General features: G+C 49.5%; 1 protein-coding gene across 1 annotated transcript in view; it reads right to left on the bottom strand.

Moving 5' to 3' along the window:
* The window catches only part of ITGAE (integrin subunit alpha E), a 43,252-nt gene extending 19,008 nt beyond the window's left edge, over positions 1 to 24,244 (bottom strand). The window contains 22 exon segments of the mRNA XM_032399066.1: positions 440 to 513; positions 2,113 to 2,241; positions 3,422 to 3,588; positions 4,348 to 4,478; positions 5,842 to 5,972; positions 6,762 to 6,986; positions 7,601 to 7,698; positions 7,701 to 7,741; positions 8,094 to 8,179; positions 8,181 to 8,236; positions 8,839 to 8,974; positions 9,745 to 9,812; positions 10,308 to 10,458; positions 11,026 to 11,179; positions 12,341 to 12,492; positions 13,135 to 13,250; positions 13,672 to 13,800; positions 14,009 to 14,126; positions 14,504 to 14,571; positions 15,812 to 15,903; positions 23,793 to 23,966; positions 24,213 to 24,244. Coding sequence (XP_032254957.1) covers positions 440 to 513; positions 2,113 to 2,241; positions 3,422 to 3,588; positions 4,348 to 4,478; positions 5,842 to 5,972; positions 6,762 to 6,986; positions 7,601 to 7,698; positions 7,701 to 7,741; positions 8,094 to 8,179; positions 8,181 to 8,236; positions 8,839 to 8,974; positions 9,745 to 9,812; positions 10,308 to 10,458; positions 11,026 to 11,179; positions 12,341 to 12,492; positions 13,135 to 13,250; positions 13,672 to 13,800; positions 14,009 to 14,126; positions 14,504 to 14,571; positions 15,812 to 15,903; positions 23,793 to 23,966; positions 24,213 to 24,244 — 2,528 coding nt within the window.
* Between the last annotated feature and the right edge of the window lie 1,470 nt (positions 24,245 to 25,714).

The following is a 25,714-nucleotide window of genomic DNA, read 5'->3' as shown; positions in this document are numbered from 1 at the left end:
CTGATGCATCTTCAGCATGTAGAGTGCTTGGCACAGAGGAGATGCTCCATAAATATTTAATGAATTAGTTAAGTAATTTGGTTAAGAGGTGAGCCAAGGAAGAGGCTACCTCTAACTGAGGTAGTCCTAGGACCAAGAAACACTGGGTTATGAAAATAGCATTATTCAGGGTGTCAAGAGACCTGGGTTCAAGTCCACCAAATGACCACTGTGACTCCACACAGTCCTTCAACTACTGAGTCTGTTTCCCAATCTATAAAACAGGAATACAAATCTCTTGCCTCCCTCATGGTGTGGCTGTGGACCCAATGAGATAATAAATGCAAAGCCCTTTATAGGCCACCCCATGAAGATGGGTCAGTTTTGATGAGGGTTTTGCCCAGGTACGCCTTCAGAAGGAAGTTAACTGCAGAAACTATGATGACTGGATCCCACTCACTGAGAGGTAGTGGTGACCATCTGTAACTCAGCAACACAGAACAACTTATTCTGGCAATTCTTCTCATAGGGCAGCTGTAACCAAACAGAGAGAAGCAGGGGTCAGCCCAGGGACACCACCATCCCCAGTAGCTTCTCCTTAGGACACACTTATCCTTCCTTAGACTCTGAGAAGTACAGGTACACAGAAGTGGAGGCTGATAGGCTGGGGGTGTGCCCATATGGCCAAGAGAGCCGTGACTGACATTCCTTGACCTGTCAGGGGTAGGGAGTGTGCTTGGTCTTACAACACAGGTACACCATGACTCAGGCCTGGTCAAGGTAAAAAATGGGGTGACCTTCATGGAATGGTAGGGGTGCCTGTCACATTTATGTCATGTGAATTAAGCAGCAGTGTTCACAACTCACTAATCTGAACATTTGGGGGAGGAAAACCTAAGTGAAGAGAAGCTTCCTTAGTCCTTTTAAAAGTAGAGACAGGAACAGCAGGGGCAGGAATGGGGTATACCTAATCACATATTATCAGGTCCAGTCCCCATGACCAGTCTTCCCCGTAGGTAAAATATTCCCCTTATAATCTTGCCTACACTAAAACAAACTAATTTGGAAGGTTACATAGGGTCCAATACACTATTTATAAGTTTAAAACAACATTTCTTGCCTAAAATAATCAAGATGACAATCTTCACTCGTAGGGAGGCTGATTCTCCCGCTTCCTGGGCAGGTGAGCAATAGAAACAGTTACCTTGATTATGTTACTCTCTTTCTATTCACTATTTGTGATTGATTCATTGGATAGTGGCCAAAATTTGAGCCAAAGAATTATATAATTTAATTTATATAGAGCATTGTTGTAAAAATATTAGACAGTCATGAGTGTCCTGTGATTACCTGGAAATACACTTATGCTACCTGAAGCTTTTCTGTGCCAGTATGAACTGCTTTTGGCTTCTTCTTTTTCTTTTTGGAGATGCAATTCATTCCAGCTGACTGTAATTATTACTTCAAATGCTCATGTTGTCACTTTGATCTTGCTGAGTTTTCTATATGCTGTAAGACCCTCTAAATGAAGACTGACAGAATACCATGGGGGCCAGGGCCTAGGTGGGAACCAAATCACCTTAGATATCAAAGAATCAGGAAATCTGACTGTTTATTTCATCCTCTTATTTCCCTCAGTTATGAGAGAAGTTTCTTGTGACATTACCTGCTTGTTAGGGCACAGGTTTTGTAGGCCAGACATTCAGCCTGAAGGCTGTGGTCAGGACCTGGGTCAGCAGATGCACTAAAGGGCATCCTGTCTACAGCACAGAGCAGGTTAGCTCTAGTCCAGGCCCCACACAGGACCCCCATCACACCAGGAACCCCACCACACCTCATCAGAGACCCTTGCCAAGTTGGACAACATATTCCTATGCATCATTAAATATGTAGCAAGCACGTTTTCTGTGAACATGAAAGAACTAAACTTGCATGTGGTTTGGAGACTTGTGTTACCCACCAGTAAGGCCCTGGGCAAATTAACACCATCTTAGGAACTCAGTTTCCCCATTTAAACAGCAAGGGGCCCAAATACTGTCTGAGGGCCCTCCTAACTTTAACATTCTTTAAAGTTAGAGGAGCAGGTGCTTCTTCGGGTGTGGCTCCCAGGAGATTCTCGTGTAGCTGAGTCACCTGGAAGATGGCGAAGGGCTTAGTGTAGAAGTCCAAAACAGGGTGGGGATGGTCCCTCTGGCCCTCCGAGGTCTGGAGTTGGTAGCTGACGCTGACACTGATGTTGGAGAAGCAGTCCTCCTCACAGAGCTACAGAGTTACCAAGTAATGCAGGGTCAGAGTGGGGGACAAGATGACAAAGAGAATACTTTTAATTTTAAAGTAGTCATAATAAGAAACAATGAAAGTGGTGAGTCAGAAGTTGTAAGCCTCTTCCAAATAAGCCAAGCTGAAGGGAAACTTCCTTCAGCCAAGCTGCCTAGAGCTGTGGGAAAATCTCACTTTATCTACTATGGCCTCAGGCCGGACAACTCCTGTTGGTTCCCATCCCAAACCCAAAGGGATTTTGGCCATCAGGAGTTTAAAACCAATTTGAATTTTTTGGAGGGCAAATGGATGCCACAGAAGGGAAGAATCATGGTCACATCTGTGTTTATAAAGATCTTTCTCAAAGCAGCCTGCAGGACATATTAGAAAGGTACAAGCTGAACATAAGGAGATTACGTAGGGTGCCATTCTCCTTAAGTGAGCCTTTCAGCCACGGTAGGAGCTTTGAACACCCGAGAGTCAGTGAGCCTGATTCCTGCGTGGAAAATGGAGCTTTCATTGAAGGAAGGCATAGACTTGCTAGAAACTCTCTCATAATCCAATTAACACTCTGAACAGACATAGGAACAGATGTGTAGGCAGAAGCATAATTTACGAGTTTACTGGCATAAATGATCCTTCTAGGTCCTTCTAGGCCCTGTCAGGCTCTGAATGCTGACAAATACATTTCTTTTATGTCTCTAGGCACCTTTGTCAGGAGTAAGCCTTTGTAAATGATAACTTTTGTCTTAATTTCTACTTTCTCATTCAATTTTTCTGATGTTTATTCATATAAAGGCACTCAGCCCCACTGCTACTACCAGGTGTGCTTTCAAGAACTCAATCCTTCAGTAGCCCCACTGCTACTACCACGTGAGGTGGGGGACCTCTGTTAGTCCTGATTGGTTACCAAGAAAAATGGCAGACAGTTGAGCATTTCCCTTTGTGTCGAGCTTCTGGGAAGCTCAGAGGTACAGTAAATGTTCAATTTCAGCAGATTTCTTTACTCTGGAGTTCTAGTACAATTAACTCCGTCTCTCATGCCATTATGTGGTTCTTGATCTATTAGGATTATATAAACTGCCTAGTTTGTTTTGGGTCTATACCCTTCATTGCATGCACCTCAAATCTTTTCTCAACAACACACACTCCTCTGGACTTTCTTCTAAACTCCTCCACTCACCTCTCCCTCTGTGGGAATGAGCGGGAGAGACTCACAAAGCCGGGACACACCGCCGTCCCACTCCTTAAGGTGGCTTTGACAAATTCTCTTGTCTGAACACTGCAGCCTCTTCCTCTGCTTCACCACGTCCACATCCACCGTGAAGTTTAGGTGTGTCTCTCTGAAGCCTGGGAATGAAGACCAGAACTTCATGATGAGGCTGGAGTGGGTAAGCCTTAGACAAAGCGCCCCTTGCTTGCCTGCAGTTCCTTATGAGCCCCTCCTGCGTGGTGTCCCCACCTAGTCCCTTGTGCTGGATTCCTGAGTTTCTTCATTTCGGAAGTACTTTTCTCATGGTCTTCTGGCACCTGGCTAGGGTCCCCCAGTGGCCCAGTCCCAAACCCATGCTCAAGGCCGAGTCAGTCTTCCCTTAGGGGAAGCAGGGCTCAGAGAAGAGGCTATGAGTGAAGGAGAAAGGGAGGAGGAAGAATAATCAGAAGATGGGAGAGAAACCATACAGTAAAACCCAAGGATAGCAGAGCTGGAAGCACCTTCAGACCACCTGGGCCAGCTCCCTTACTGTACAGAATAGAAGAGATGGGAGATGGAGGCATGGCTGCTTTTTTCTGAGTGTGCTTTCAAGAACTCAATCCTTCAACCTTGAGGAAGAGATCCAAAGCCCCTCTTCCCAGCAGGGGTCAGATAAATCCCTTCATAGTATGGATTTAATAGCAGACCACCCTTTTCTGGGTCACTTCCCATTAAATAGAACCTAATGTTAAAGGAACTCAGCTCTAATAGAGGGATTTCAAGTACCAGAACTTCATAACACTCCCTATACCCCTCCCCCGGCAGGCCTCTTTTCCTGTCCCCTACTGAAGCCAACAAGGAATGACCACAACACTTGGCGGGTGGTGGGGGGGCGGGTCAGTTAGGCTGCCTGTTACCTGACTTAGCAGCTGTGGTCATAGGGTTGATTTCAAAACACAAACATGCATTCACACTGCTGTTGAAGCCAATGGGCAGTGCCTTGGGGGTGAAGGTCATGGACACCTTCAGGTAAACCACAGGTCTTGAGCTAAACGAGACAGCAAAGAGAACTATGATAAATGACTGTAAGACTTCAGCGCTTGGCTCATTCATTCATCCAATGAATATTTATTGAACATCTCCAATATACCAAGTGTTGTTCTGCATCTTCGGGATAGAGTAGGGAAAGAGACAAGTCCCTTCTCTAGTGGGAAAACAGACAATAAGCAAATAAGAAGAAATTATGTACAGGTAATGCTATGATAATAAAATAGGATAAGGTAATAGAGATTGGAGGCTACTTAGGTTGGGTGATCAGGGCTGGCCTCACTGATGAGACATTTGAGATGTGTTAACTAGAGCTGAAGATAAGGGGAACCTCACTCCCAGCGGAAAGTACAGCTAGTACAAAGGGCATGTGGCAGCAATGAGCTTGATTTGTTTGAGGAACACAGAGGTCAGCATGACTGGAGCACAGTTAGTGAGACAGAGCGTAGTAAGAGGAGATGGGGATGGAGGGATGGGCAGGGCCAGGCCATGGAGAGGGTGGGCCACTGTAAGGAATTTGGATGTTCCTCTCTAAGTGGGAGCTGTTGAGGGGTTTTAAGCAGCAGAATAAAGGGATTACTCTGGCAGCTGCATGGAGAATGGAGCACGGGGAGTGGGGGCAGGGAAGAATGCACAGCAATGGTGGAAGTGAGAGATGACAGCGTCTTGTACGGTGAGGTATTTTGAAGACAAAGCCAACAAAATCTTGTTAATGGGGTGGCAGAAGAAGGAAAGAGGAACCAAGGATGATTCCTGGGTTTTTGTCCTGAACAAATGGTGCCATTTACTTGAGCTGGGAAGCGTGGGGAAGGGCAGGTTGGGAGAATGAGGAATGGGTGAGAATATGAGGCCCACTTTTAGACATTTTAACTTTGAGATGCCTGACAGTAACAGCCAAGAGGGGTGTTGGATAGACGGCCAAGTCTGGAGCTCAGTGGAGGGCACAGGGCAGATAGGTGCTTTGCCAGAGTCTTTACTGCCATGAGATTTGATAATTTACTTAGGGATGGAGCCTAGAAGCTCTGAAATTCATATCATCATCAAGATAATAGCCTTCACTGACCACTGTACCAAATACTTTGCAAAGATTCTCTCAATCTTCATAACTCTGTGGGGTAGATGCTAGTGTTATTCCCATTTATAGATGAGAAAATTGGGACTCAGAATACAATAACTTGCCCAAGGGCACATGGTTAATTGAGAACCGAGGTTCAAAGCCAGATGCACAGATTCCAGAGCTGATGCCCTTAACAAACACATTTACTCCCTCCCATCAGTTCCTGGTATCTTCATGGGGTCACTGAAGGCAGGGCAACTAGGTGAGGCTGGGACTTGGGACCACAGAAGGCAGGGCGAACCCCTACCGGAGCACAGCTGCCCGGCCCAGAGTGCCCACAGTGATGTCAGCAAGGTGGTCACCGGTCAGATCTAAGCCACCAGCCACTGACATGCCGAAGTAGTGGAGTCCTGAGGCGACCGCTGAGGCTTTGATCCGCTGTGGAGGGAGAAACAGAAGGCATGGAGGAGGAGAAGGGGAGTCCTTTTGGGTTTTATTCAAATCAGCATGATCAGCTTTGGTCCCCACCCCAGGGAGCCCTCAGCTGAGGAACTGAAAAAAGAAGGGCAAGGTTTCCCAGGGGTAGTGGCATTTGACTGGAGCCCTGGATGGGGAGAGACAGGAGCCAGGCCGGGGGTGGGGAGGGGAGACAGAATCATTAGGACATGAGTGGGGGATGAGTGGACGGGGTCCAGAGGAGCAGCAGGTCTGGGGGAAGAGGATGCTTTGGGTTAGGCAGCATGAGACTGAGATGCCTGGGGGGCCATCCAGTGAGGTGTTCAAGAGGCAGCTAGACAGAAATTAGGAGAGAAACTGTGGTCTGAGGTGGGTAAAAGTGCCCACAAAATATGTAACATGAGAGGCTGGCAATGGAGTCCTGGGGCATGAGAGTTAAGGCATGGAGGAGGTGGGTGGGGGACAGGAGCCAGAGAAGGGACAGAAGGAGAGGAAGGAGAATCTGAGGGAGGTCCATGGTCAGGAATGCCAAAAAAGGGAGATTCAGCTCAGGAAATAGACAGATGTTGCCACAACCTCTTACCCCACTGGAAATGTCTGGGGTGAGGCCCTGGCCTGGAACCGCTGAGGGACTTCTGTGCTTCATTGGGCACTCCTGACCCCTTGGGACCTGCCTGACACTTAGAACTGGAGCTGGCTTGGGCTCAGGCCATCACATATAGGGGAGGTCAGAATCCCAGAGCAGAGGCTGAAGAAAGCCCTGCAGGTTACCTGAGAGGGGCTAGTTGAAAGGCCATCCCGGCGTCCATTGTAGATGTACACGCTGCCGAAGCTGGTGCCATCAACTGCCTCAAAGCCCTCCAGGGGGGCCCCAATGGCCACATCTGTGAGGTTATCCTGACTGATATCCCCTATTGTTGCCATGGCAAAGCCAAATCGGGCATTAGTGAATCCAGGGTGCCCACTCAGAGTGCATGCCAAGGAGAAGGAACCATTCTGTAAAGCAAAGAGGCAGCTTAGCCCTCAAGAAAGGGATGCAGGGTGCACACCCATGCCACCCCAGGAGGCATGTTCATTGGACTTGTTTCTGATTCTCTAGTAGGGAGGCTGAGGCTCAGAAAAGACAACGGACCTCCCCAAGGTTACACAGTGAGTGAGTGGTAAAGCTGGGATCCTCCTGCCTTGCAGTTCAGGACCCAGAGCCTGCCCCCTCCGTTCCCACAGTTACGGGTACTGGACTGGCAATTGGGAGGCCTGGGTTCTAGTCTTGGCTCGACCACACACTTGCTATGTAAACTTGAGCTAATCTCAACATTGTTGAGCCTCAGCTTCCTGAGATCAAGTGAGATCATAGACAAAACATGCTTTGTCAACTGTGCAGATCTGTGGGATATTATCACCATCAACATGAGACGATGGGGTGAGGAAAGTGAGAAAACAGAGTATGGGAGGAAAGGTGATGGTGCCCCATTGGCCACCATCCACCCTGAGCACTCCCCATCACTGTCCTTCCATGCAAGACAGGACCAGGGTGCTCCCAACCTCCATCACATCCGCACCAGGCTGAGCAGCCACAACCCCAGCGAGCCTGCAAAGATGGAGACTCCCACCTGCTCATTCAGATGGTACACATAGACTCTGCCTTCCTCTCTGTGAACGTGGTAGAATGGAGCTGCCACCAGCAGGAGGTCCGTGGTCCCATCCATGTCAATGTCCACAGGGCAGAGCTCAGAGCCAAAATAGGATCCCATCTACAGACCAGGAGGAACTCAGCGCACGAGGGTGCTGGGGAGGCCTCCCCGATACCCCTCAGCAAGGCCAGATCCCTGCTCCTGCTCTTCCTGACTGCCAGTGTGGGTCATTCCAGATCAACGCGCTCACCAGAGTAACAAGGAAGCCTGGGTGAGCGGCTATACCCCCTGCATTGGGGGAAGCCCGCTGACAATCAGACATGCAGAGCTGAGGCAATGGCACTGCATTCTGCCTGAGTTCTGTCCAGGCTGAGTCCATAACCCACTGTGTGCCTTGAAGCCTGTCCCATTCCCTCCAGGGCCGCTAGATCCTCCCTCCGTAATAACAGGGGCACCCTTCTCCAGCAGGTACCTGCTCTCCCTCCAGCACTGGCATGAAGTTGGTCTCTCTGCCCTGCTTCTGGAGCTCAAAGACGGCCCCCCGCTGCTTGTACCGTGGAGCCCCCGCCACATAGGAGAGGCCACAGGCCTTGTGCAGTAGGGCCACTGCGTAACCTGGGACAAGGGGGTTGGTGGTGGTTGTGGTTGGGAGCTCCCATTGGGCCACTCCTTTGAGCCCCCCCCCACTTCCCCAACCAGTCCGTCAAAGTAGCCTGGGCAGGGGGGCAGATTTGAAGAAACTATCTTTCTCATCCTTTTAAAAATTGTCATCAGGGAGTGCTCGCACTTACCCACTGTGGCTTGTCACACACATGTGCCCCACCACACAGAAGTGATATGCCCCCATTATCATATATAGAGCTTCATTCAAACTACACTCCTTTACACACATTCACCACCCACGTTCATCACACACACAGTATATGAGGACCAGGGAGAGGGGTGAAGGGTCACTCGCCACTACTCTTAATGGTGAGGCCCTTCCTCCTCAAGTAGCCGCCCAGGGCCACCCTGAGCTTCAGTACTGAGGAGGCCCTGTCCTCATCCAGAAGGCCCTAATTCTCAGCCTCAGGGTCCCTAACCAAGGCCTGTTGCTCAGTCCATGTGACTGACCAGAGCCTGCCCTAACTAGGAAGCCTCATGCAGTCTGATGCCCAGCCTCAGTGTCCCTCTCTAGGCCCCGCCCTCACTCAGGTGGTCTCCAGGCCCCGCCTCACCTAGATAGCTGTACTGCGCATTCTCGGTATCCGCCACAGTCTGGTTCAGGAAGCGACCCCGGCGGCTGTGCATGTCGTAGAGCAGTGCGCCCCCCGACCAGTTAAAGGCCCCAACGGCACCGAGCAGCACCTGCCCCTACAGGGGAGGAGCGTTGGAGGCCATCTGAGAGGGAGGGACCCGGGCCAGCCACAGCGGGGGTGGGGGTACGGGGAGCCGGGGGGGAGGGGGTGGAGGGCATGTTCACGTTCAGTGATCATTGACCACCTGGCTAGAAACGCAGGAGGAAGGTAAGATGGGCAAAAACTCGGTTCCTGCCTTGTACCCATGACCCTATCAGGACAACTGTCCCTCCAGTACCAGTCACCCCCAGGACAGAAATCTGACCCAGGCCCCAGATGTTGAGCATTAAAACAAAGTAGGATTGAACAAGACAGAGTTCATGTCCTACTGTACAGGTCGCCTGGCACACAAGGCCCACCTGTGTTCAGCAATTTGCTAACCATAATTCCACGTCCGTGCAAGGCTGGTGTCCTCACCACGCCTGCATCTTTTCCCATCGCGAGGAACAGTGCCTCTGGTGAGGACAAGTACAAAACTCGGTAGGCAAGTGACCCAAGCCAAAGCCTGTGTTAGTAGTGCATATTAAGGGGGAACCGCTCCATCCCTGGGCACACAGAACAAAACGACCTCCTGTAATAAACATGGCCATTCTTTCATCTACTTCAAAGGTCCAGATTAGGGCAAGCAAGTACGAGTGTTTCCCTTTATCCTAAAAGGGCTGGTTCAGAGGCCTTGTTACAGGAGGGCAGAGCCCTACACTGTGAGCCAGGGGTCCCCAAGTCCCTGGGTGTCCCTGGGGCACCTCCTCTACTGTAAGCGTGCCTGGTGTTGAGTTGGCCACATACCTTATCCAGGATCTGGGCACTGAACCCGATCTGTGCCAGCTGGTAGTGGAGGGCCTCTCCAACCGTGCCTAGAAGCCAAGAAGCCAGTGAGACACTGCTGTGGGCTGAGGTGAAGGGAGAAACCAAGTCAGGTAAGGGCCCAGTTTGACCTCATACTCAGAGGGAACGGCATTCAGAATAATGGGACATACACTGGGCTGAGAGTGGAAACCTGGTCCTGCTTTAGTAACTACTGGCAGAGTAAGCTTGGGCAGCTCACTCCCGCTTTCTGAGCCTCAGTTTCCTCATCTGTGAGTTCCTGAGAGTCGGATCCGTGCTCCAGTCATCCTTCTTTCTCCAGCATCAGAAGAAGCTTCTCATCAGAGCTTCAGGGGACTCTGGGGAAGTGAGGAGGCCTGGGGGACTTCAGGGGGACCATCTTTGTAGAGATGGGACAGCTGAGGCTCAGAAAAGTCAGGGGAGTTGCCCAGAGAGCCATACGGAGGTAGGACCAGGAGTGGGGCCAGAGCACAGGGCTTGGCCTCCTGCCAGATGCTGAGGGGACTGCCCCGCCGAGCCCTCACCTTCCATCTGAATGATATTCTGCTGCAGTTTGCTCAGCAGTCCATCCAGTGCTGTGTAGTTGGTCACCTTGAAGGCATATCTGTCATCGGGGTCTGAGGCGATCAGCTTCAATTCACTGTAGGTCTTATTATTCTCAAATGCCTTTCCCACCTGCACAGGGGCCCTCGGTCAGTGGATCAGGACCACGAGAGCAGGCTGGATCCCAGGCCCAGGGAGAGGGCTGAACCCCTCTGCTGGCCTTCAGGGCCCTCCACCCCCTGCCTCCGTTCCCTGTTCCCTGTTCTCCTGCACACACTCCTTCCTTCTCACACCAGGCTCATTCTCCCATGCTGTGCCCTTTGCCTGCAGAGCCCTTCCCGCCTCCCCTGCACCCTAGACCAAGCTCCTCCTATTTGTTCTCCAAGACTCAGCTCAGCACCATCTCCTCCAGGAATCTTCCCTGATGTCCTTCCTTTGGGATCCCTGAGTGTCCACTGCTCTTTCCATCACTGCTGGGCAAGTGAGCTGTGACCACCACTGGGAAACAAGCCCTCTGTGGGAAGACCCAGTATGGAATGGGGGAAGTTCAGGACATAGGGACTGGGAGTAGTTGGTGAGTGTCTGTGAATAGAGCATGGCTTGAATAAGCTGTTTACAGAAGCCCCTACCAGGAACCCTGGCTCCTCCCCACCCCAGGCTGCAAAGGGTCAGGAGGTGCCCCCCACTCTTGGCTCTTACCCCAATGGCAAAGCGCTCAACACCTTGCATCTTTGGGGAATTGATGACAGTAGTGAGGTTGAGTGGGTCCTCAAATATGTCCCCATCGGTGAGTACCACCATGACCTTGGATGCATTTTTTCTGGAGCCGTGGCTTGGTGTGAAGATATTGTCTCTAAGTAGGGGACAATAAATGAAGAGGAGAACTTTGCCAGAGGGATACTGAGCTCTGGGGAAATTTTATTCACTGACCTGTTTTAGAATTAGAGAGGATTAAGGAGCCCTCCAAAATGGGGAACAAAAATCCAAAGAGCCCCCCTTTGGCATACAACAGGGCCAGGTGGAGGGGAGGCTGTGACACACCTTGCCCCTCACCTCCTCCCATAGAAAGGTTCTGGACAGCACTTCAGTCTACTCTCGTGAATAATAATGATATTAATAATAGTGGCTAATATTTACATAGTACTTATGTGCCAGGCACTGTTGTAAGCACTGGACATATTTTAACCCATTTAATCCTCACAAAATCCTGTAAGACAAGTACTATTATTATTCTCATTTTATTTAATTAATTAATTTATTATTTATTTTGAGAGAGAGAGTGCGCTCAGGGGTAGGGGCAGAGGGAGAGGGAATCTGAAGCAGACTCCATGCTGAGCACAGAGCCTGACACGGGGCTCGATCTCAGGACCAAGAGTCAGTCCCTCAATCAACTGAGCCACCCAGATGCCCCTATTTATTCTCATTTTAAAAGTGAGGCATCGGGGGCTCCTGGGTGGTTCAGTCCGTTAAGCGTTTTGGCTCAGGTCATGATCTCAGGGCCATGAGATCGTGCTCTGTATCGCGCTCCGCATGGGGCATGGAGCCTGCCTAAGATTCTCTTTCTTCCTCTCTCTCTGGCCCTCCTCCACCCTCCCACCCCTGCTCGCACATGCGAGCTCATTCTCTCTCTCTCAAAAAAGAAAAGAAAAAGTGAGGCAACTGAAGCACAGACAGGTTAGGCAACTCACCCAAGGTCTCCAAAGCGCACACTGGGGCTGGGATTGAACCAGGCGGCCACGGAGCCCATACCTGCAAGCACTGTGCTCTCCTGCTGCTCACAATAGGGGTCTTTGGAAGAACTTTGGGAGGATGTCTTGGGATATCATCCATCAGCCAGGGCTGGATTGAAAGACCTCGCATTCCCCTCAGCCAAGGAAGAGCTAGAACCTGATCCTCTCCTCCCCACCGCTCTATCCAGACACCTCTCCAGGCCTGAGGCCTCGGAGCTTCTGGGCAGGGCCATGAGCCGGCGTGTAGTAGGTGCTCAGGGAATTCCCACTGCCCTCATACTTACAGGACGTGCTGCATGGCAGAAGCAGTCTTGGTGACTCTGCCCACTTGAGTGATGTTCTGGACTCTGGCGAGGGAGGCCATCACATCCTGGCTATCCCGAAGATCAAACTCAGTCTGGATCACTTCCCCGTATTGCACGAGGGCAAAGCTGCACTAGAGAGCGGGAGCCAAGGTGGGGAGGAGGTTGGCAGAATCGCCATGCCCAAAGCACCCCCTGCCCCTTAGATGGCTCCCCCTGGAAGTAGTAAAAGAATCCATTCATTTCTCCTTGCCTCTAGGCAGGAGGAGATGTTAAAGCAGAGGGAAATCTCTAAGCAAGCAGAGATGGAGGAAGCTATGATAGTAATGGTTCCCGGGGAATCACAGACTTGCCCCTGAAACCATGTCTCTGTGTAGTCCCCCTCCCACATATAGACTATGGGGTTGGTCATGTGACCAGCTTTGGCCAATGGGACATTGGCAAATGTGATACAGTCAGAACCGTGAAAAGTGCATGCATGCATTGGATCTCGCCCTCTTGGAACACTGTAGCCATGAAAAAGTTGGGCTGGCCTGCTGGAGGCACATAGCCCAGACAAGTAAGGCCATCTTAGGCCATCCAGTCAAGCAACAAGATGTCTGCAGCTGCAGGACTAACTGCAGGCAAGACCAGCAGAAGAACCACCCAGCTGAGCCCACCCCACATAGCTGACCCACAGAACTGTGAGCAAATAAGTGGTTGTTGTTTTGAGGTGGTGTGTTCACAGCAATAGAGAACTGATAGACCATGTGAGTCTACCTCTTAGGGAAGCCCACCTCAAAGCACTTCTCATAGAAGTTCCTCATCATGTTGGAGATGAAGTCTTTGGCTCTCTGGAAGTCTGGGGGGTCAATGCTTCCTGAGCCATCCAGGACGATGGCAATCTCAGTGCCTGGTCAGGAGTGAGCATGGGATTTGAGGCAGCAGTGAGGGCAGCATGTACTGCCCTGTGGGGTACCCACCCCATTCAAGCTCTGGGGGCTCAGTGCAGGGAGGAAGTTGGTAAAGTTCCCAAGAGTGAAGATTTTGTCTCAGAGGCAGAGAGAGCCAGAGCCTGCTCACTCTGAGTTGTCAAGTGAGTCACTGCCATTGCTCCTGCTCTTTAGGCCTCAGTTTCCCCATCTGTAATATGGAGGAGGGCAGAGCTGGGACTGGCCAGGTCTATAAAATCTAGCCACTGCTCCCCATCTTCCAGACCTAGGCACACCTCCCCCCAGAGGCCTCAGAACCTCTGGGCAGGGCCGCTGGAGGTCGCCAGCCTAGGGATCAGCTCTGACGGCCTCTGAGAGCAACCCAGATCTGCCTCTTCTCACCAGCTGCCTCCTCCTCCTCGTCCTCCTGTGTCTTCAGAGCCCGGCGCCACCTGGCTGGCTTCTCAATGTTGCCTTTTTTGTTCCTGTGGCAGTCTCTGTCATCCACATGTGCATTGGGATCCAGATTTTCTTTAAAAAACGCACATGGAAGAACTCAGAGTCAGACAGCCTCCTTGTTCACCTCCAGGCAGGACCACGCTTAGCTCTGCCCTGATTCCCTTCACAGGGGCCTAGGCTTGCCTTGCCCTATGTCCCTCTACATCTGCCATGCCTCTTCTTAGAGACCCAAGGAGATCTCTTCAGAGCTGTCCAAGGTCAGTGAGTGTCCAACCCTTACCGAGGTTGGAGAAGTGGACCTGGGTGTGGTTTTGGAAGTTGTTGGATAGTAGGCTGCATGTTCCTGTGAGTTCTGAGCTGAGGCTGTGGGGCTGCCGGGCCAGCACTTGAATGCAGATCTAGGGGAGGGGAGAGAAAGGGAGGGGAAAGCCTAGGTCACCTCCAGCATAGTCCCCCTAATCACAGCTATACCATCACTCCCATGCCAGAACCAAGTTCATCAACCAGGCAGAGGATGTAGGAATAGCTGGTTCACCCCTCAGCAGGGGGTAGGAGTCATGCTGGGGTCAAAGCTGAGGTTAAGCACCTGGGTCAGTGTGCTGCTCACATAGAGTACCCAGGTCCGAGCCTTGGTCAGTCCTGGGGTTGGTACCAAGGAGATAGCTGGGCTCAGCCCTGAGAATATACCGGTCAGACCCGTATCAACACCGGTCAACCATAGGGTTAGTGCCACCCTCCCTGAAGCCCTCCATCACCCCGCCTCATGCACACTCACCAAAACACTGTGGTGGTTCCGAACAACTGTCACTCCCCGGTACCTCCCCTTGGGGGTGGGAACAGTCTCTGAAACAGTTAAGGGCAGGTAAGGAGGGATGGATGCTGGGAGGCAACCCTTCAGCCAAGGTCAGATGTCACAGGGCCCCATAAAGAACTGGTGGCCATTCGGAGCAGCCTCTAGAAGCTGGTTGAGGGGCTTTCAAGTACAGGCCTGGACATGTTCAGGGCAAAGTGGCTATTCCCCAGGCTTATTCACTGACTCATTCAACAAATGTCCTGTGATGTCTGCTCTGTGCCTGGCCTCATGCCAGATGGTGATAGGGATCTAGAAATAACTGAGACCTGGGGCTTTTCTTACAGGGGGTCCCAGTCTGGAGGGGCAGGAGGGCAGAGAAGCACTAGCTGGTGGGTGTGTGCAGCACCAGGGAGGTGTGCAAGATGCTAAAGGACTGGCTATAAGGATCGATGAACTCTCCAATCTCAAAGTTCTGTCTCTGGAGAATCTTACTGCCTCCCCCCCGCCACCCCGAGACCCCAGGGTGAAAGTGTAGCTCACTCATTTCTCTCTATACTGTGGGCCTCAGAAGACGCATTTTTGAGCCATAAGATCACCCAGTTACCCTGCCAGCCTGCAGCCCCTTCTGAAGCAGAGAGTGAGGCTGTTCCACATCGTGTCTCTCACAGAGATAAGGACTCTACCATACACAGTTGAAGGGTCATCAGCAAATGTAGGCCTTGAGTTGGACTGGGTGGGATGGGTAGAGTTGGTTAATGAGTGAATTAGGTCCATTCATTTGTTCATTCATTTATTCTTTCAAACAGCATTTATTGAGTGTCTACTATATGCCAGTCCCATGCTAGATGCTAGGATGGCCACGGGTTGGGAGGGGTGGGGTTGGATTCCATTGAGGTGTGTTGAGTTGGGACAGGTTGGGTTTGCCAGCTCTAGATGCATGACCTTAGTCATACTGGCAATCAAAGGACTTCTCTGAGCTATAGCTTCCTCTTTTATAAAATGGTGTAATTTTGAGGATTAAAAGTGAACAAAGCACTTAGCAGAGTGCCAGGCACATGGTGAGCACTCAATACATTTTAAGTATCATTTTTGTTAGGACTGGGTCTGGAAAGGTGGGCTAGGGATCAGGGTCAGGTTGGGATGGGGTCGGGCATTGGGATAGAAAGCCTGCTGTTGGTGGTGGAATCTAGGGTGGAAGGACTGGACTAGGTTCAAATGGTTTGGGCCGGATAAGTGGGATTCCTCGGAAGGAGGTCCTGGGAGCATTCCCTGGAGCTGAGGTAGACTTACCTACTCGTTTACAGGAGATCTTATCTTGGATGAGGGAACAACAGTGCAGGAGGCCTGCTTCCCCCTTGGTTTGAGGGCCGGTGACCAGGAGCCTGAGTTGGAAAGGTAGACAGCAAAATTGAGCTGGCCAATGATTCCTTTCTCCTTTCTACATGCCCAGGCACTGTCTTCCCACTCCCGGTCCAGAGGCTCACAGGCTCCCTATCTGGAAAACTAATGGAGGAGGTCCCGACCTGGGGCAGGCAGGCAGACTCCAGCCCAGAATGGCAGATTCTGCATTATGTGGGAGGCATTTGCTCAGCATTTACCTTTACACAGCTCCAGGTGGGAAATTGTTAGCCACATTCAGGCAGCCTCCAGAGATATGATTCCCCATGGCAAACTTTGCCCCTCATCCCAAGCCCAGGGAGATAGCAGAGTCCAGTGTCCCCCTAAGCATTCTCATTATCCACACTGCCCAGGGAGAACTGGTCTGCTTCAAGGCAGGGAGTGAGCTCCCCATCCTAGGGGTTGGGTTGTGAGTAGGGGGTATTGAGGAAGGGGCCCCGAGGCTGGGCTTGGTAACAGTGAACCAGTTCCAAGATCTTTGTGCTGAGGGCAGCAGGAAGCCATGGAGGACTTTACAATGGGGAATATTAGTCTGTACTTTCAAAAGGCCATGATGCAGCTATGGTGGGTTGGGTGGCAGGAATGAGGTACCATCTCCACTTCCTCACTTCCTATCACTCTATTATAATTATGAAATAGATCATTTACTTATCTCCATGGATTAAGAATAATAATAAAGTCTACACCTGTGTATATGCCCCCAACCCCAGCTTAACCCACCCCAAGCTGTTTCCACCTTCTGATACGGCTACTGTCAAGGTCAACACTGGTCCCCACACTGCCAAATCTGTCACCTCTCTGTCCTTATCTTCTTCAACCTCTCAGCAGCCCTGGACATCTGACCATCCCCTCCTTGAAATACTTTCTTCTTGATTTCCCCCTACCTCTCTCAACACTCTTTCTCAGACTCCTTTGTTGGCTTCTTCACTGTCTAACTTCTAAATGTTGCTGGAGCCTTGGGGCTTGGTCCTTGTTTTCCTTACCAGCACATTCTCCCTATTGATCCCCTCCAATCCCACGGCTTCAATACACCTGTAAATGCTGAAATTCTGTGGCCCTAGGATCCCTCCACCAGAAGTCAGGCCAGCATCACTGTAGGAAATAGGAAATAGCTGTAGGAAATGCACCCCCCCCCAAAATGTCCATGTCCTAATTCCCAGAACCTGTGAATGTGCTACTTTTTGTGGCCAAATGGATTTTGTAGATTTGATTAAGTTATGGATCTTGAAATAAGGGAAATTATCCTGGTTTATCTCCGTGGGCCCAATGTAATCACAAGGGTCCTTGTAAGAGGAAGGCAAGAGGGTCAGAGTCAGGGAAAGATCTAAAGATGCTACATTGCTGATGTTAAAGATGGAAGAAGAGGCCAAAAGCCAAGGAATGTGGTTAGCCTCTAGAAACTGAAAACGGTGAGGAAACCCATTCTCCCCTTGAGCCACCAGAAGAAACACAGCCCTGCTAACACACCTTGATTTTAGCCTATTAAGACCCATTTTGGACTTCTGACTTCCAGAACTGTGAGATAATAAATTTGTGTTGTTTTAAGCCACTAATTTTGTGATTGTTACAGCAGCCATAGGAAACAAATGCAATGACTAACTGCTCCGTCTAATTAGACTGTCCAAACAGAGCTCGGGGTCTTGTCCTCCCGAGCCTGTGCTTGCCTCCCTCCCTCCCTCCATCCCTCCTTTCCTTTCTTCCAAGATTTTATTTATTTATTTGACAGAGAGAGACACAGCGAGAGAGGGAACACAAGCAGGGGGAGTGGGAGAGGGAAAAGCAGGCTTCCCGCAGAGCGGGGATCCCGATGCGGGACTCGATCCCAGGACCCTGGGATCATGACCTGAGCTGAAGGCAGCCACTTAACGACTGAGCCACCCAAGCACCTCAAGTTTACACTTTTCCATTTTCCCCAAGGCAATAGATGGTAGCACCAACCACTACATTATAAAGCCTGAAGCCTGGGTGCATCTTTATTTGCTTCATCTTTTCACTCATCCATGCATCAAGTCCATCAGGAAACCCTGTGGATTTTTCCTCCAAATTATACCTACAGAGCACCTCTTCTCTCCATTTCTCCATCACCATCCTGGCCACCAGCATCTTGCCTGGTCTATGATAATAGCCTCCTAATTGGTAGTGTTTGTTTTTGAAATTTACCCTTATAGTTTATACCATATCACTCCCCTGCTTCAGTAGCCTCCCATGCACTTAGAAAAAGAGTCCATACTCCTTGATGCACCCCACAGGGCCTTGCTGGTCTATCCTCTCTCTGCCTGAGACCTCCTCTCCCCATTTCTGTTTTTCTTTTTTTAATGATTTTATGTATTTATTTGAGAGAGAGAGAGTGAGTGAGAAAGAGCATGAGATGGGGGAGGATCAGAGGGAGAAGCAGACTCCCCGCTGAGCAAGGAGCCCGATGCGGGGCTCGACCCCAGGACCCTGGGATCATGACCTGAGCCGAAGGCAGACGCTTAACGACTGAGCCACCCAGGTGTCCTCCTCTTCCCATTTCTTTGCTCTCCAAGCTCCAGCTCCACACTGGCTGGCTTCTGTTCCAGCCCCTTCTTTGGACAGCCCCAGTTCTTGCCTGGCCCCAGCCCTCTGCCTTGCTGTGCCTTTTGCCTAGAAGCCTGCCTTTCACTCCCCAAGACTGGCTCATTTCCATCTCCTGGCCTTGCTTAACTGTCACGTCCTCATAAAGGCTTTCTCCAGCCAGCCCCACCTCACAGCACAGCTACTCTGCTTCATGTCTCCCGGTTTTATTTCTTTTTCGGAACTTGTTATGTCTGACAGTATCCTCTTTACTTGCTTATGTGCTTATTATCTGTCCCCCACACTAGACCGTAAGTTCCTCAAGGATCACATCTAATCTTGTTTACCATGTTATTTCCAGAGCATGGAAGAATGACTGGCACAGAGTTAGGGCTTGGTAAATATGGTTAAATATTGACTAAATGACAGCCCAGGCAGCAGGTAAGGGCGCTAATGTGGGGCAGGGCTGAAGAGCGGAGGGGCAGCTCTGTGTGCTCTGCAGCTGAGCTCCCAAAATAGGTTGCCTGCTCAGCAACCCTGCCTCTGCTCCAGACTCCTCCCTGGGCTGAGCCTCAGCCTTCGGTCTAGCACCTCATTCCCTCTCCCCCATAAAGGTGGGGTCAGAACTAGTCTCCACTCCAGATCATGTTTTGGTGGGGTAGGTCCAGGCCTGGAATAGCCTCAGCTCTCCTTCCTCCTTCAAGCCATTGCCCGAGCTATTTCCTTCCCAACTCCTTTTCCTGCCAACAGTCATCGTAAACACCAGCTCCTCAGGAAGTCTTCCTAAAAGGAGCAACTTGACCCCCTCCAAGCCCTCCAGGTAGCCCTGACTACTGGAACCCACCTCTATACTCACCTCGACTGTGAGTTCTCAAGAGACTACCATGTACAGCTGTCCAGGCTGTGAACTGCAGAACCCAAGGTTGCCGTTCATATCAAGTCATGCAGTGCTGTGGACTGAGGCCCAGTCTGAGCTGCCTCTGTTGCCCACCCATTTTACCCCCCATGATGGGTAGTCTCTTGATCTCCAGGTTTGTTGACTGAATGACTGACTAACAATAACCAAACCCACCATCAGCTAACATCCCCGGGGACCCTATTGTACCCTGGGCTAGAAGCAGTCCATCTCCTGCCTTCACCCACGTGTAACCTGGGTCCATTCTGAGTCTAATCCCATACCTCCCAGGAGAAGGCCTTCTTTTTTTTCCCCCAAGTTTTTTTTTTTTTTAAAGATTTTATTTATGTATTTGACACAGAGAGGGAGAGCACAAGCAGGGGGAGTAGCAGAGAGAGAGGGAGAAGCAGACTCCCCGCTGAGCAGGGAGCCCGACACGCGGCTCAATCCTAGGACCCTGGGACCACGACCTGAGCCGAAGGCAGACACTTAATGACTGAGCCACCCAGGTGCCCCTACCCCAAGTTTTATCATATTTTTTTAGTTTATTTTTTATGGTTTCATTTGCATTTTTATTGAAGTATAATTAACATACAGTGTTATATTCGTTTCAGGTGTAGAAGGCCTTCTTTATGTTCCACTCATTTCACCCTGCGGCAACGACACCCATCATGCTGCCGGCCCCGGCTGTTCTATTTTAGGGAGAAACAGCACAAGGGAGTGAGAAGGACACATCACCCTTTCACAGGGAGCCCAGCCTCCTCCGCTCTCTGTGGCCCTGGGGCGGCCAGCAGCACATTTCCTGCTCAGCACGGCAGGCCCATGGTCTTGGGCTTCACCATTTGCAGCAGGAACCCAAAGTTCCTTCCACCACATCCTCCCATGAGCCCCCTCTGCTTCAGCAGGTGTTCAGGGAGGTTTTCATGAGCCCAGCTGGGCTCTCCTTGCACCCTGTGGTGGACCCAGAGCCTTCTGCTCCAGGGGCTTCAATCACCTTGGCTTCTAGTCAGGGGGCCTGGAGCTGGAGAGGGTCCTGCTGGGGTACTGGTGGGAGGGGACTGGGCAAGAGATGGTCACAAATAACTGGGATTGACACCTGGCTTGCAGGAGCATGGGGAGCAACCAGAACACTCATGCACTGCAAGTTTGGAAAACTAAATGTTGGCTCTATGCATAAGTCCTGACCCAGCAATTCCAATGCTGGGCACATGCCTGATAAAAGGAAGTACACTTGCCCATCAAGAGCAGTATAATTTGTCCAAGGAAATTGCCCAAATGCCCATCGTCAGCACTGTTCACATAATGGAAGACTTAGAGCAATGAGAATAAGTATCATTGTCTCCGGCAATACCATTTTCAAAATTCACAGACTCTATTGAGGGAGAATAATGGCATACCTCATTTATAAGTTCGAGAACAAGCAAAACTAATCCAGGGAGGTGGAGATCAGAGCACTGGTTAGCTCTTGGCAGGGGATGTGCCTGGAAGGGAACACCAGGCTAGAGGGGGCTTAGGTGAGGCTGGTAATGTGCCTTTTTTTTTTTTTTAAGATTTTATTTATTTGTCAGAGAGAGAGAGAGCACAAGCAGGGGGAGGGGGAGAGGGAGAAGCAGGCTTCCCGCTGAGCAGGGAGCCCTATGTGGGACTCGATCCCAGGACCCTGGGATCATGACCTGAGCCGAAGGCAGACGCTTCACTGACTGAGCCACCCAGGCGTCCCGAGGCTGGTAATGTTCTGCTTCTTCATTTGGATGCCGCTTACATAGGTGGTTCGCTTTGCAAACATTCACTGAGCTACACGCTTATGATGGGTGCATTTTTTATGTGTGGCAAATGTCCATAACATTTTACCAAAACAAGAACAACAAAAAACACAACAAACACCAACCTGTAATTCAACTTCCTGCAGCCAAGAACTTGTTAACATCCTTCTCACCACCCCTTCCTGCGTCAAACCTTTCTGGAGCCTCAAATCCTTGGTGCCTAGGTAACAAGGCACCACCCACCTCTCCCAGCCTATTGCTCATTGCACTCAGCTTCGATCACCTGACATTTTCTGTTCCTTGACTTTGCTCGCACTGGCTTCCAGGCTTCTGACCACACTGCTCTTGGCTGGGACATCCCCCTCCCCTGCCTTCTCACACTAATTCCTACTCATCTCCTCAGCCCCAGGGTTGATGCACACCTTGTGGCTAAAGGATACACCTGCCTCTATGTCTCCAAAGTACCCTAGACATCCCCACCAGAGCTGCCATCACTCCTCTTGTCATCGCCTGCCTTGTCTGTCTCCTTCATGAGCCAGGGGGTTCCACGAGGGCAGGGACTGTGCCTCTTTCACTATCTTATCCCCACACTTAGCCTGTGACTGAGTCGATGCTCCATAAATACTTGCTGAATGTATGAATGAATGAACAAACTGACCCTGCCCTCCCCACTTACATGGTCACCAGCCTCTTCACTGTACAGTGAGGAAACCACAGTCTAGCAAGGGGTCCAAGCACGCTTGGCTGGCGGGGTCATGGCCCAAGTCCCAGGGCTATAAGGCTGCCTCAGGAGCTGCTACTGCCTACCCATCCTCCACCAAACAGAGCTTCTGCTATGCTCAACTTGGGAAGATGGGGAGCTCTGCTCAGCCAGAAAACTTGGGCTCCTCATCTGGCTCTGCCCCAAAGCCTGTCTGGATGCTGGGCTCGTGGCTCATGTGTGCTGGGGTAAGAAGGAAACCCTTGACCACTGACAAGAAGCAAAGCAGCGAGGATGGGGAGGGGACTGGCCTGGGGCAGGGCATGAGCAGGGCTGGGTCACAGCAAGCACAGAGAAAGCCATATGACCGTTATGAACAAAAAGGAAAGGAAAAATTGCTCTAGATTAAAAGAGAATAAAGAGACACAACGATATGGGACACGTGAACCTTGACTGGATCCTGGCTTCAAAACAAAGCAGCTCTAAAAGTCATTTTGGTGACAGTAAGGGACAAAACTAAAGACATGTTTCTACATTAGCATATCCCCACTATCCCCATCTGATATAATACATATTTTGCTTGCTTGCTCATTGTCTATCTCCCCTGAGCCTAAGAATTTTTGTCTACTTTGCTCACTGCTGTAACTTCAGGGTCTGGCACATAGTCAGTGCTCCATATAGATATTTGTTGAATAAATGACTATTGTATATATAATTCAACAATCGCCGTTTTTACCTTTCATTTTGGGAGGGATTCAAGTTAACAACCACTGTGCTCATTTTATTCATTTGACCTGCTTCTAATACTGCATCGTATATGATTCACAGTTTATTTCCTCCATTTACCTAATGAGGACCATTTCCAGTCTTTCACTATTCTAAGAAATGCTACAATAAATAGCTTTACATGTGCCTGGGACTATCTCTAAGGTTGGCATCTGGGAGTGGAATGGCTGGGTCAAAGGCATCTTCAACATTACCAGATACGGTAAAACGATTCTCTGAGTTGGTTATATCAATTTACAGCCCCACAGGTTCCCACATCCTCACCAGCAGAATTTTGCCACATTTAAAATTTGTGGTTTATCTAATGGGTGGGTACAGATGAGATTTTTTTTTTTTTTAAGATTTTATTTGTTTGAGAGAGAGAGAATGAGCAGTGGGGAGGGGCAGAGGAAGAGAGAGAGAGAAGCAGACTCCCCGCGGAGCAGGAAACCCGATGTGGGGCTCCATCCCAGGACCCTGAGATCATGACCTGAGCCGAAGGCAGACACTTAACCAACTGAGCCACCCAGGCATCACCCAGATGAGATTTTAAAAACACAAATGCAATGTTTAGTGAGCTTGAGTTTGCCCAGAAACTGTAATAAATCCTTTCTGTGCATTAACTCAAATAGTCTTATACAACAACCCCGTGATGTAGGGAAATCTCTACCCCTACAGTAGAGATAAGAAACGGGCTGTGGGTTGAGTGCCTCACTACAAGTACAGAGTAAAGCTGTCACTGACCCCTGGCTACCAGACCCACAACCTGCCTCTTAACCACATTCCCTGAGGCCTCACAGTTTCCATTTTTTCTTTGATATTTTTGTCATTGCCCAAAATTTCTATACTGAGCATGTGTTACTTTTGTAAGAGACAAAACAGCCTTAATAAACTTTATTTTATTTTTTTTTAATTTTTTTATTGTTATGTTAATCCCCATACATTACATCATTAGTTTTAGATATAGTGTTCCATGATTCATTAATAAACTTTATTTTAAAATAGTTTTGAGGTCATATCCTGCCCCCGCTCCCTGACAGTGAAAAGGGCTAGGATTGGCCTAGTGCTCACAGCCTCTCTCCTGTACACCTTTTTGAAAGTGAAGGGAGGTTGTTCCCAGACTGTGGGGGTGGGGTGCAAGGCCTTCTCTGGGGCTTGTTCAGACTCCCCAGAGGCGCCCTCAATTATGCCTCCCATCTGCCGGGCGCCACTCACCAGGTCTGGTTGGTGCTGGAGTCTTGGTGCAGAAGGGAGCTGAGCACATAGGGTGTGCCTCCCTCGGGAGTCACCCAGATCCGGGCCTCATCCACGTTGAAGGCCACCAGAGGAGCAAGGCCTGTGGAAAACAGAGGAACATTTAACAAAAGAGGGAGCCTGTTGAGGGCTTGGCTAGGTCTTTGACTCCCATCATTCAGTCACATCTTGTGGGGTCATCACACCCATTTTACAAACGAGAAATTGAGACTCCCAGGATCTTTTTCCTGTGGGAATAGGACAGGAATGTAGGCATGTCTGACCCAGACCCCCGCCCCCCCAGTCCTCCTACTAAACTGTGTCAGCACCAAGGCCTCTTCCTCCAGGAAGCCTTCCCTGGTTCTCCCCTAGAAGTACTTCCCACCTTCTCACACCTCCCACTATGCACTTTCTGTACCCGTCAGATAGCGCATACTCACGACAGGGTCTTGTACCAAAGTTGAGCCCCAGGGAGAGGATATACATACATTCTATCTATGACCCTCCATCAAGTGACCCAAGAGAAAACATGTCTTCAAACAGGTACAAGAATGTTTACAGAAGCTTTATTTGTAATAGTTCCCAACTGGAAACAACTCAAAGGTCCATCAACTGGAGAAGGGATAAACTAACTGTGGTAAATTCATGCAATGGAATACTACTCAGGAGTAAAAAGGAATGAGCAATTGACACACACAGAGAGATGGGTATATCACAAAAATCATTATGCTGAGTGAAAGAAGTTTTATATAAAAGAGTATCTACCGTATAATTCCACTTACATGTTGTTCTAGAATAGGCAAAACTGATCTATAGTAAAAAATATTTCCTGGGGGTATGGGGATGGAGCTTAACTGGGAAGGGACAGGAAGAAACTTTGTAGGCTGATGGAAATATCCTAGATTTTGATAGGAATTTGGATGACAAAGGTGTGTGCATTTGTCAAAAACACACTGAATGGTCAACTTAAAATTTGTGCATTTCACCAAAGGTAAATTTTCCCTCAAAAAAGAACCATAAACAAACACTGAACTCTAGTTGATATGTATGCTGAAATATTTAGGGATAAAGTATACCAATGTCTGCAGTTTACTTTGAAATGCATCAAAATGCAAGATAGCTTGATGGATGGCTAGATGGATATATGAAGATGGATATACAGATATATGTTTATATATATGATATATATGTGATAATGCAAATATAACAAAATGTTGACAATTGTAAAATCTAAGTGTGGTATATAATTTTCCACTGCACAATTATTTCAACTTTTCTGTATATTTGAAATTTTTCACTAAAAAGTTTTGAGGAAAAATTGATATTGACAGATTGCCCCCCACAGAGGCTATGCCAATTCATACAACAACAGAATAGGAAAAGGCCTGTTTCCCCACAGCGCTGCTTGAGCTGTGTGCAGACCTTTTCATCCTTGTTTTGAAAGAGTACCTTATCATTTTGTTCCAAAATATATTTTAAATTATGAGTGAGGTCAAGCCTCTTATTTTAAGTTGTTTCCTACGTATTAATATATATTATCCATTTGTATGAAGTATTTATTGCTTTCTTACTAATTTGTGAGAGTTGGTTTTTTTTTAAGATTTTATTTATTTATTTGACAGAGAGAGAGACAGCGAGAGAGGGAACACAAGCAGGGGGAGTGGGAGAGGGAGAAGCAGGCTTCCCGCGGAGCAGGGAGCCCGATGCGGGGCTCGATCCCAGGACCCCGGGATCATGACCTGAGCCGAAGGCAGACGCTTAATGACTGAGCCACTCAGGCGCCCTGTAAGAGTTTTTTGAATCCAAAAGAAATTATCAATGTGTTAAAGATACTGTTTCTCACTTAGCTATTTATTTGGCTTGCATGATATCTTTCCCCACATCTATAGTTTGTATGTAGTCAT

Source organism: Phoca vitulina, unplaced genomic scaffold (genome assembly GCF_004348235.1).
Source record: "Phoca vitulina isolate PV1807 unplaced genomic scaffold, GSC_HSeal_1.0 scaffold128, whole genome shotgun sequence".
Taxonomy (NCBI): domain Eukaryota; kingdom Metazoa; phylum Chordata; class Mammalia; order Carnivora; family Phocidae; genus Phoca; species Phoca vitulina.
This window is presented reverse-complemented; position numbering and strand designations above follow the sequence as displayed.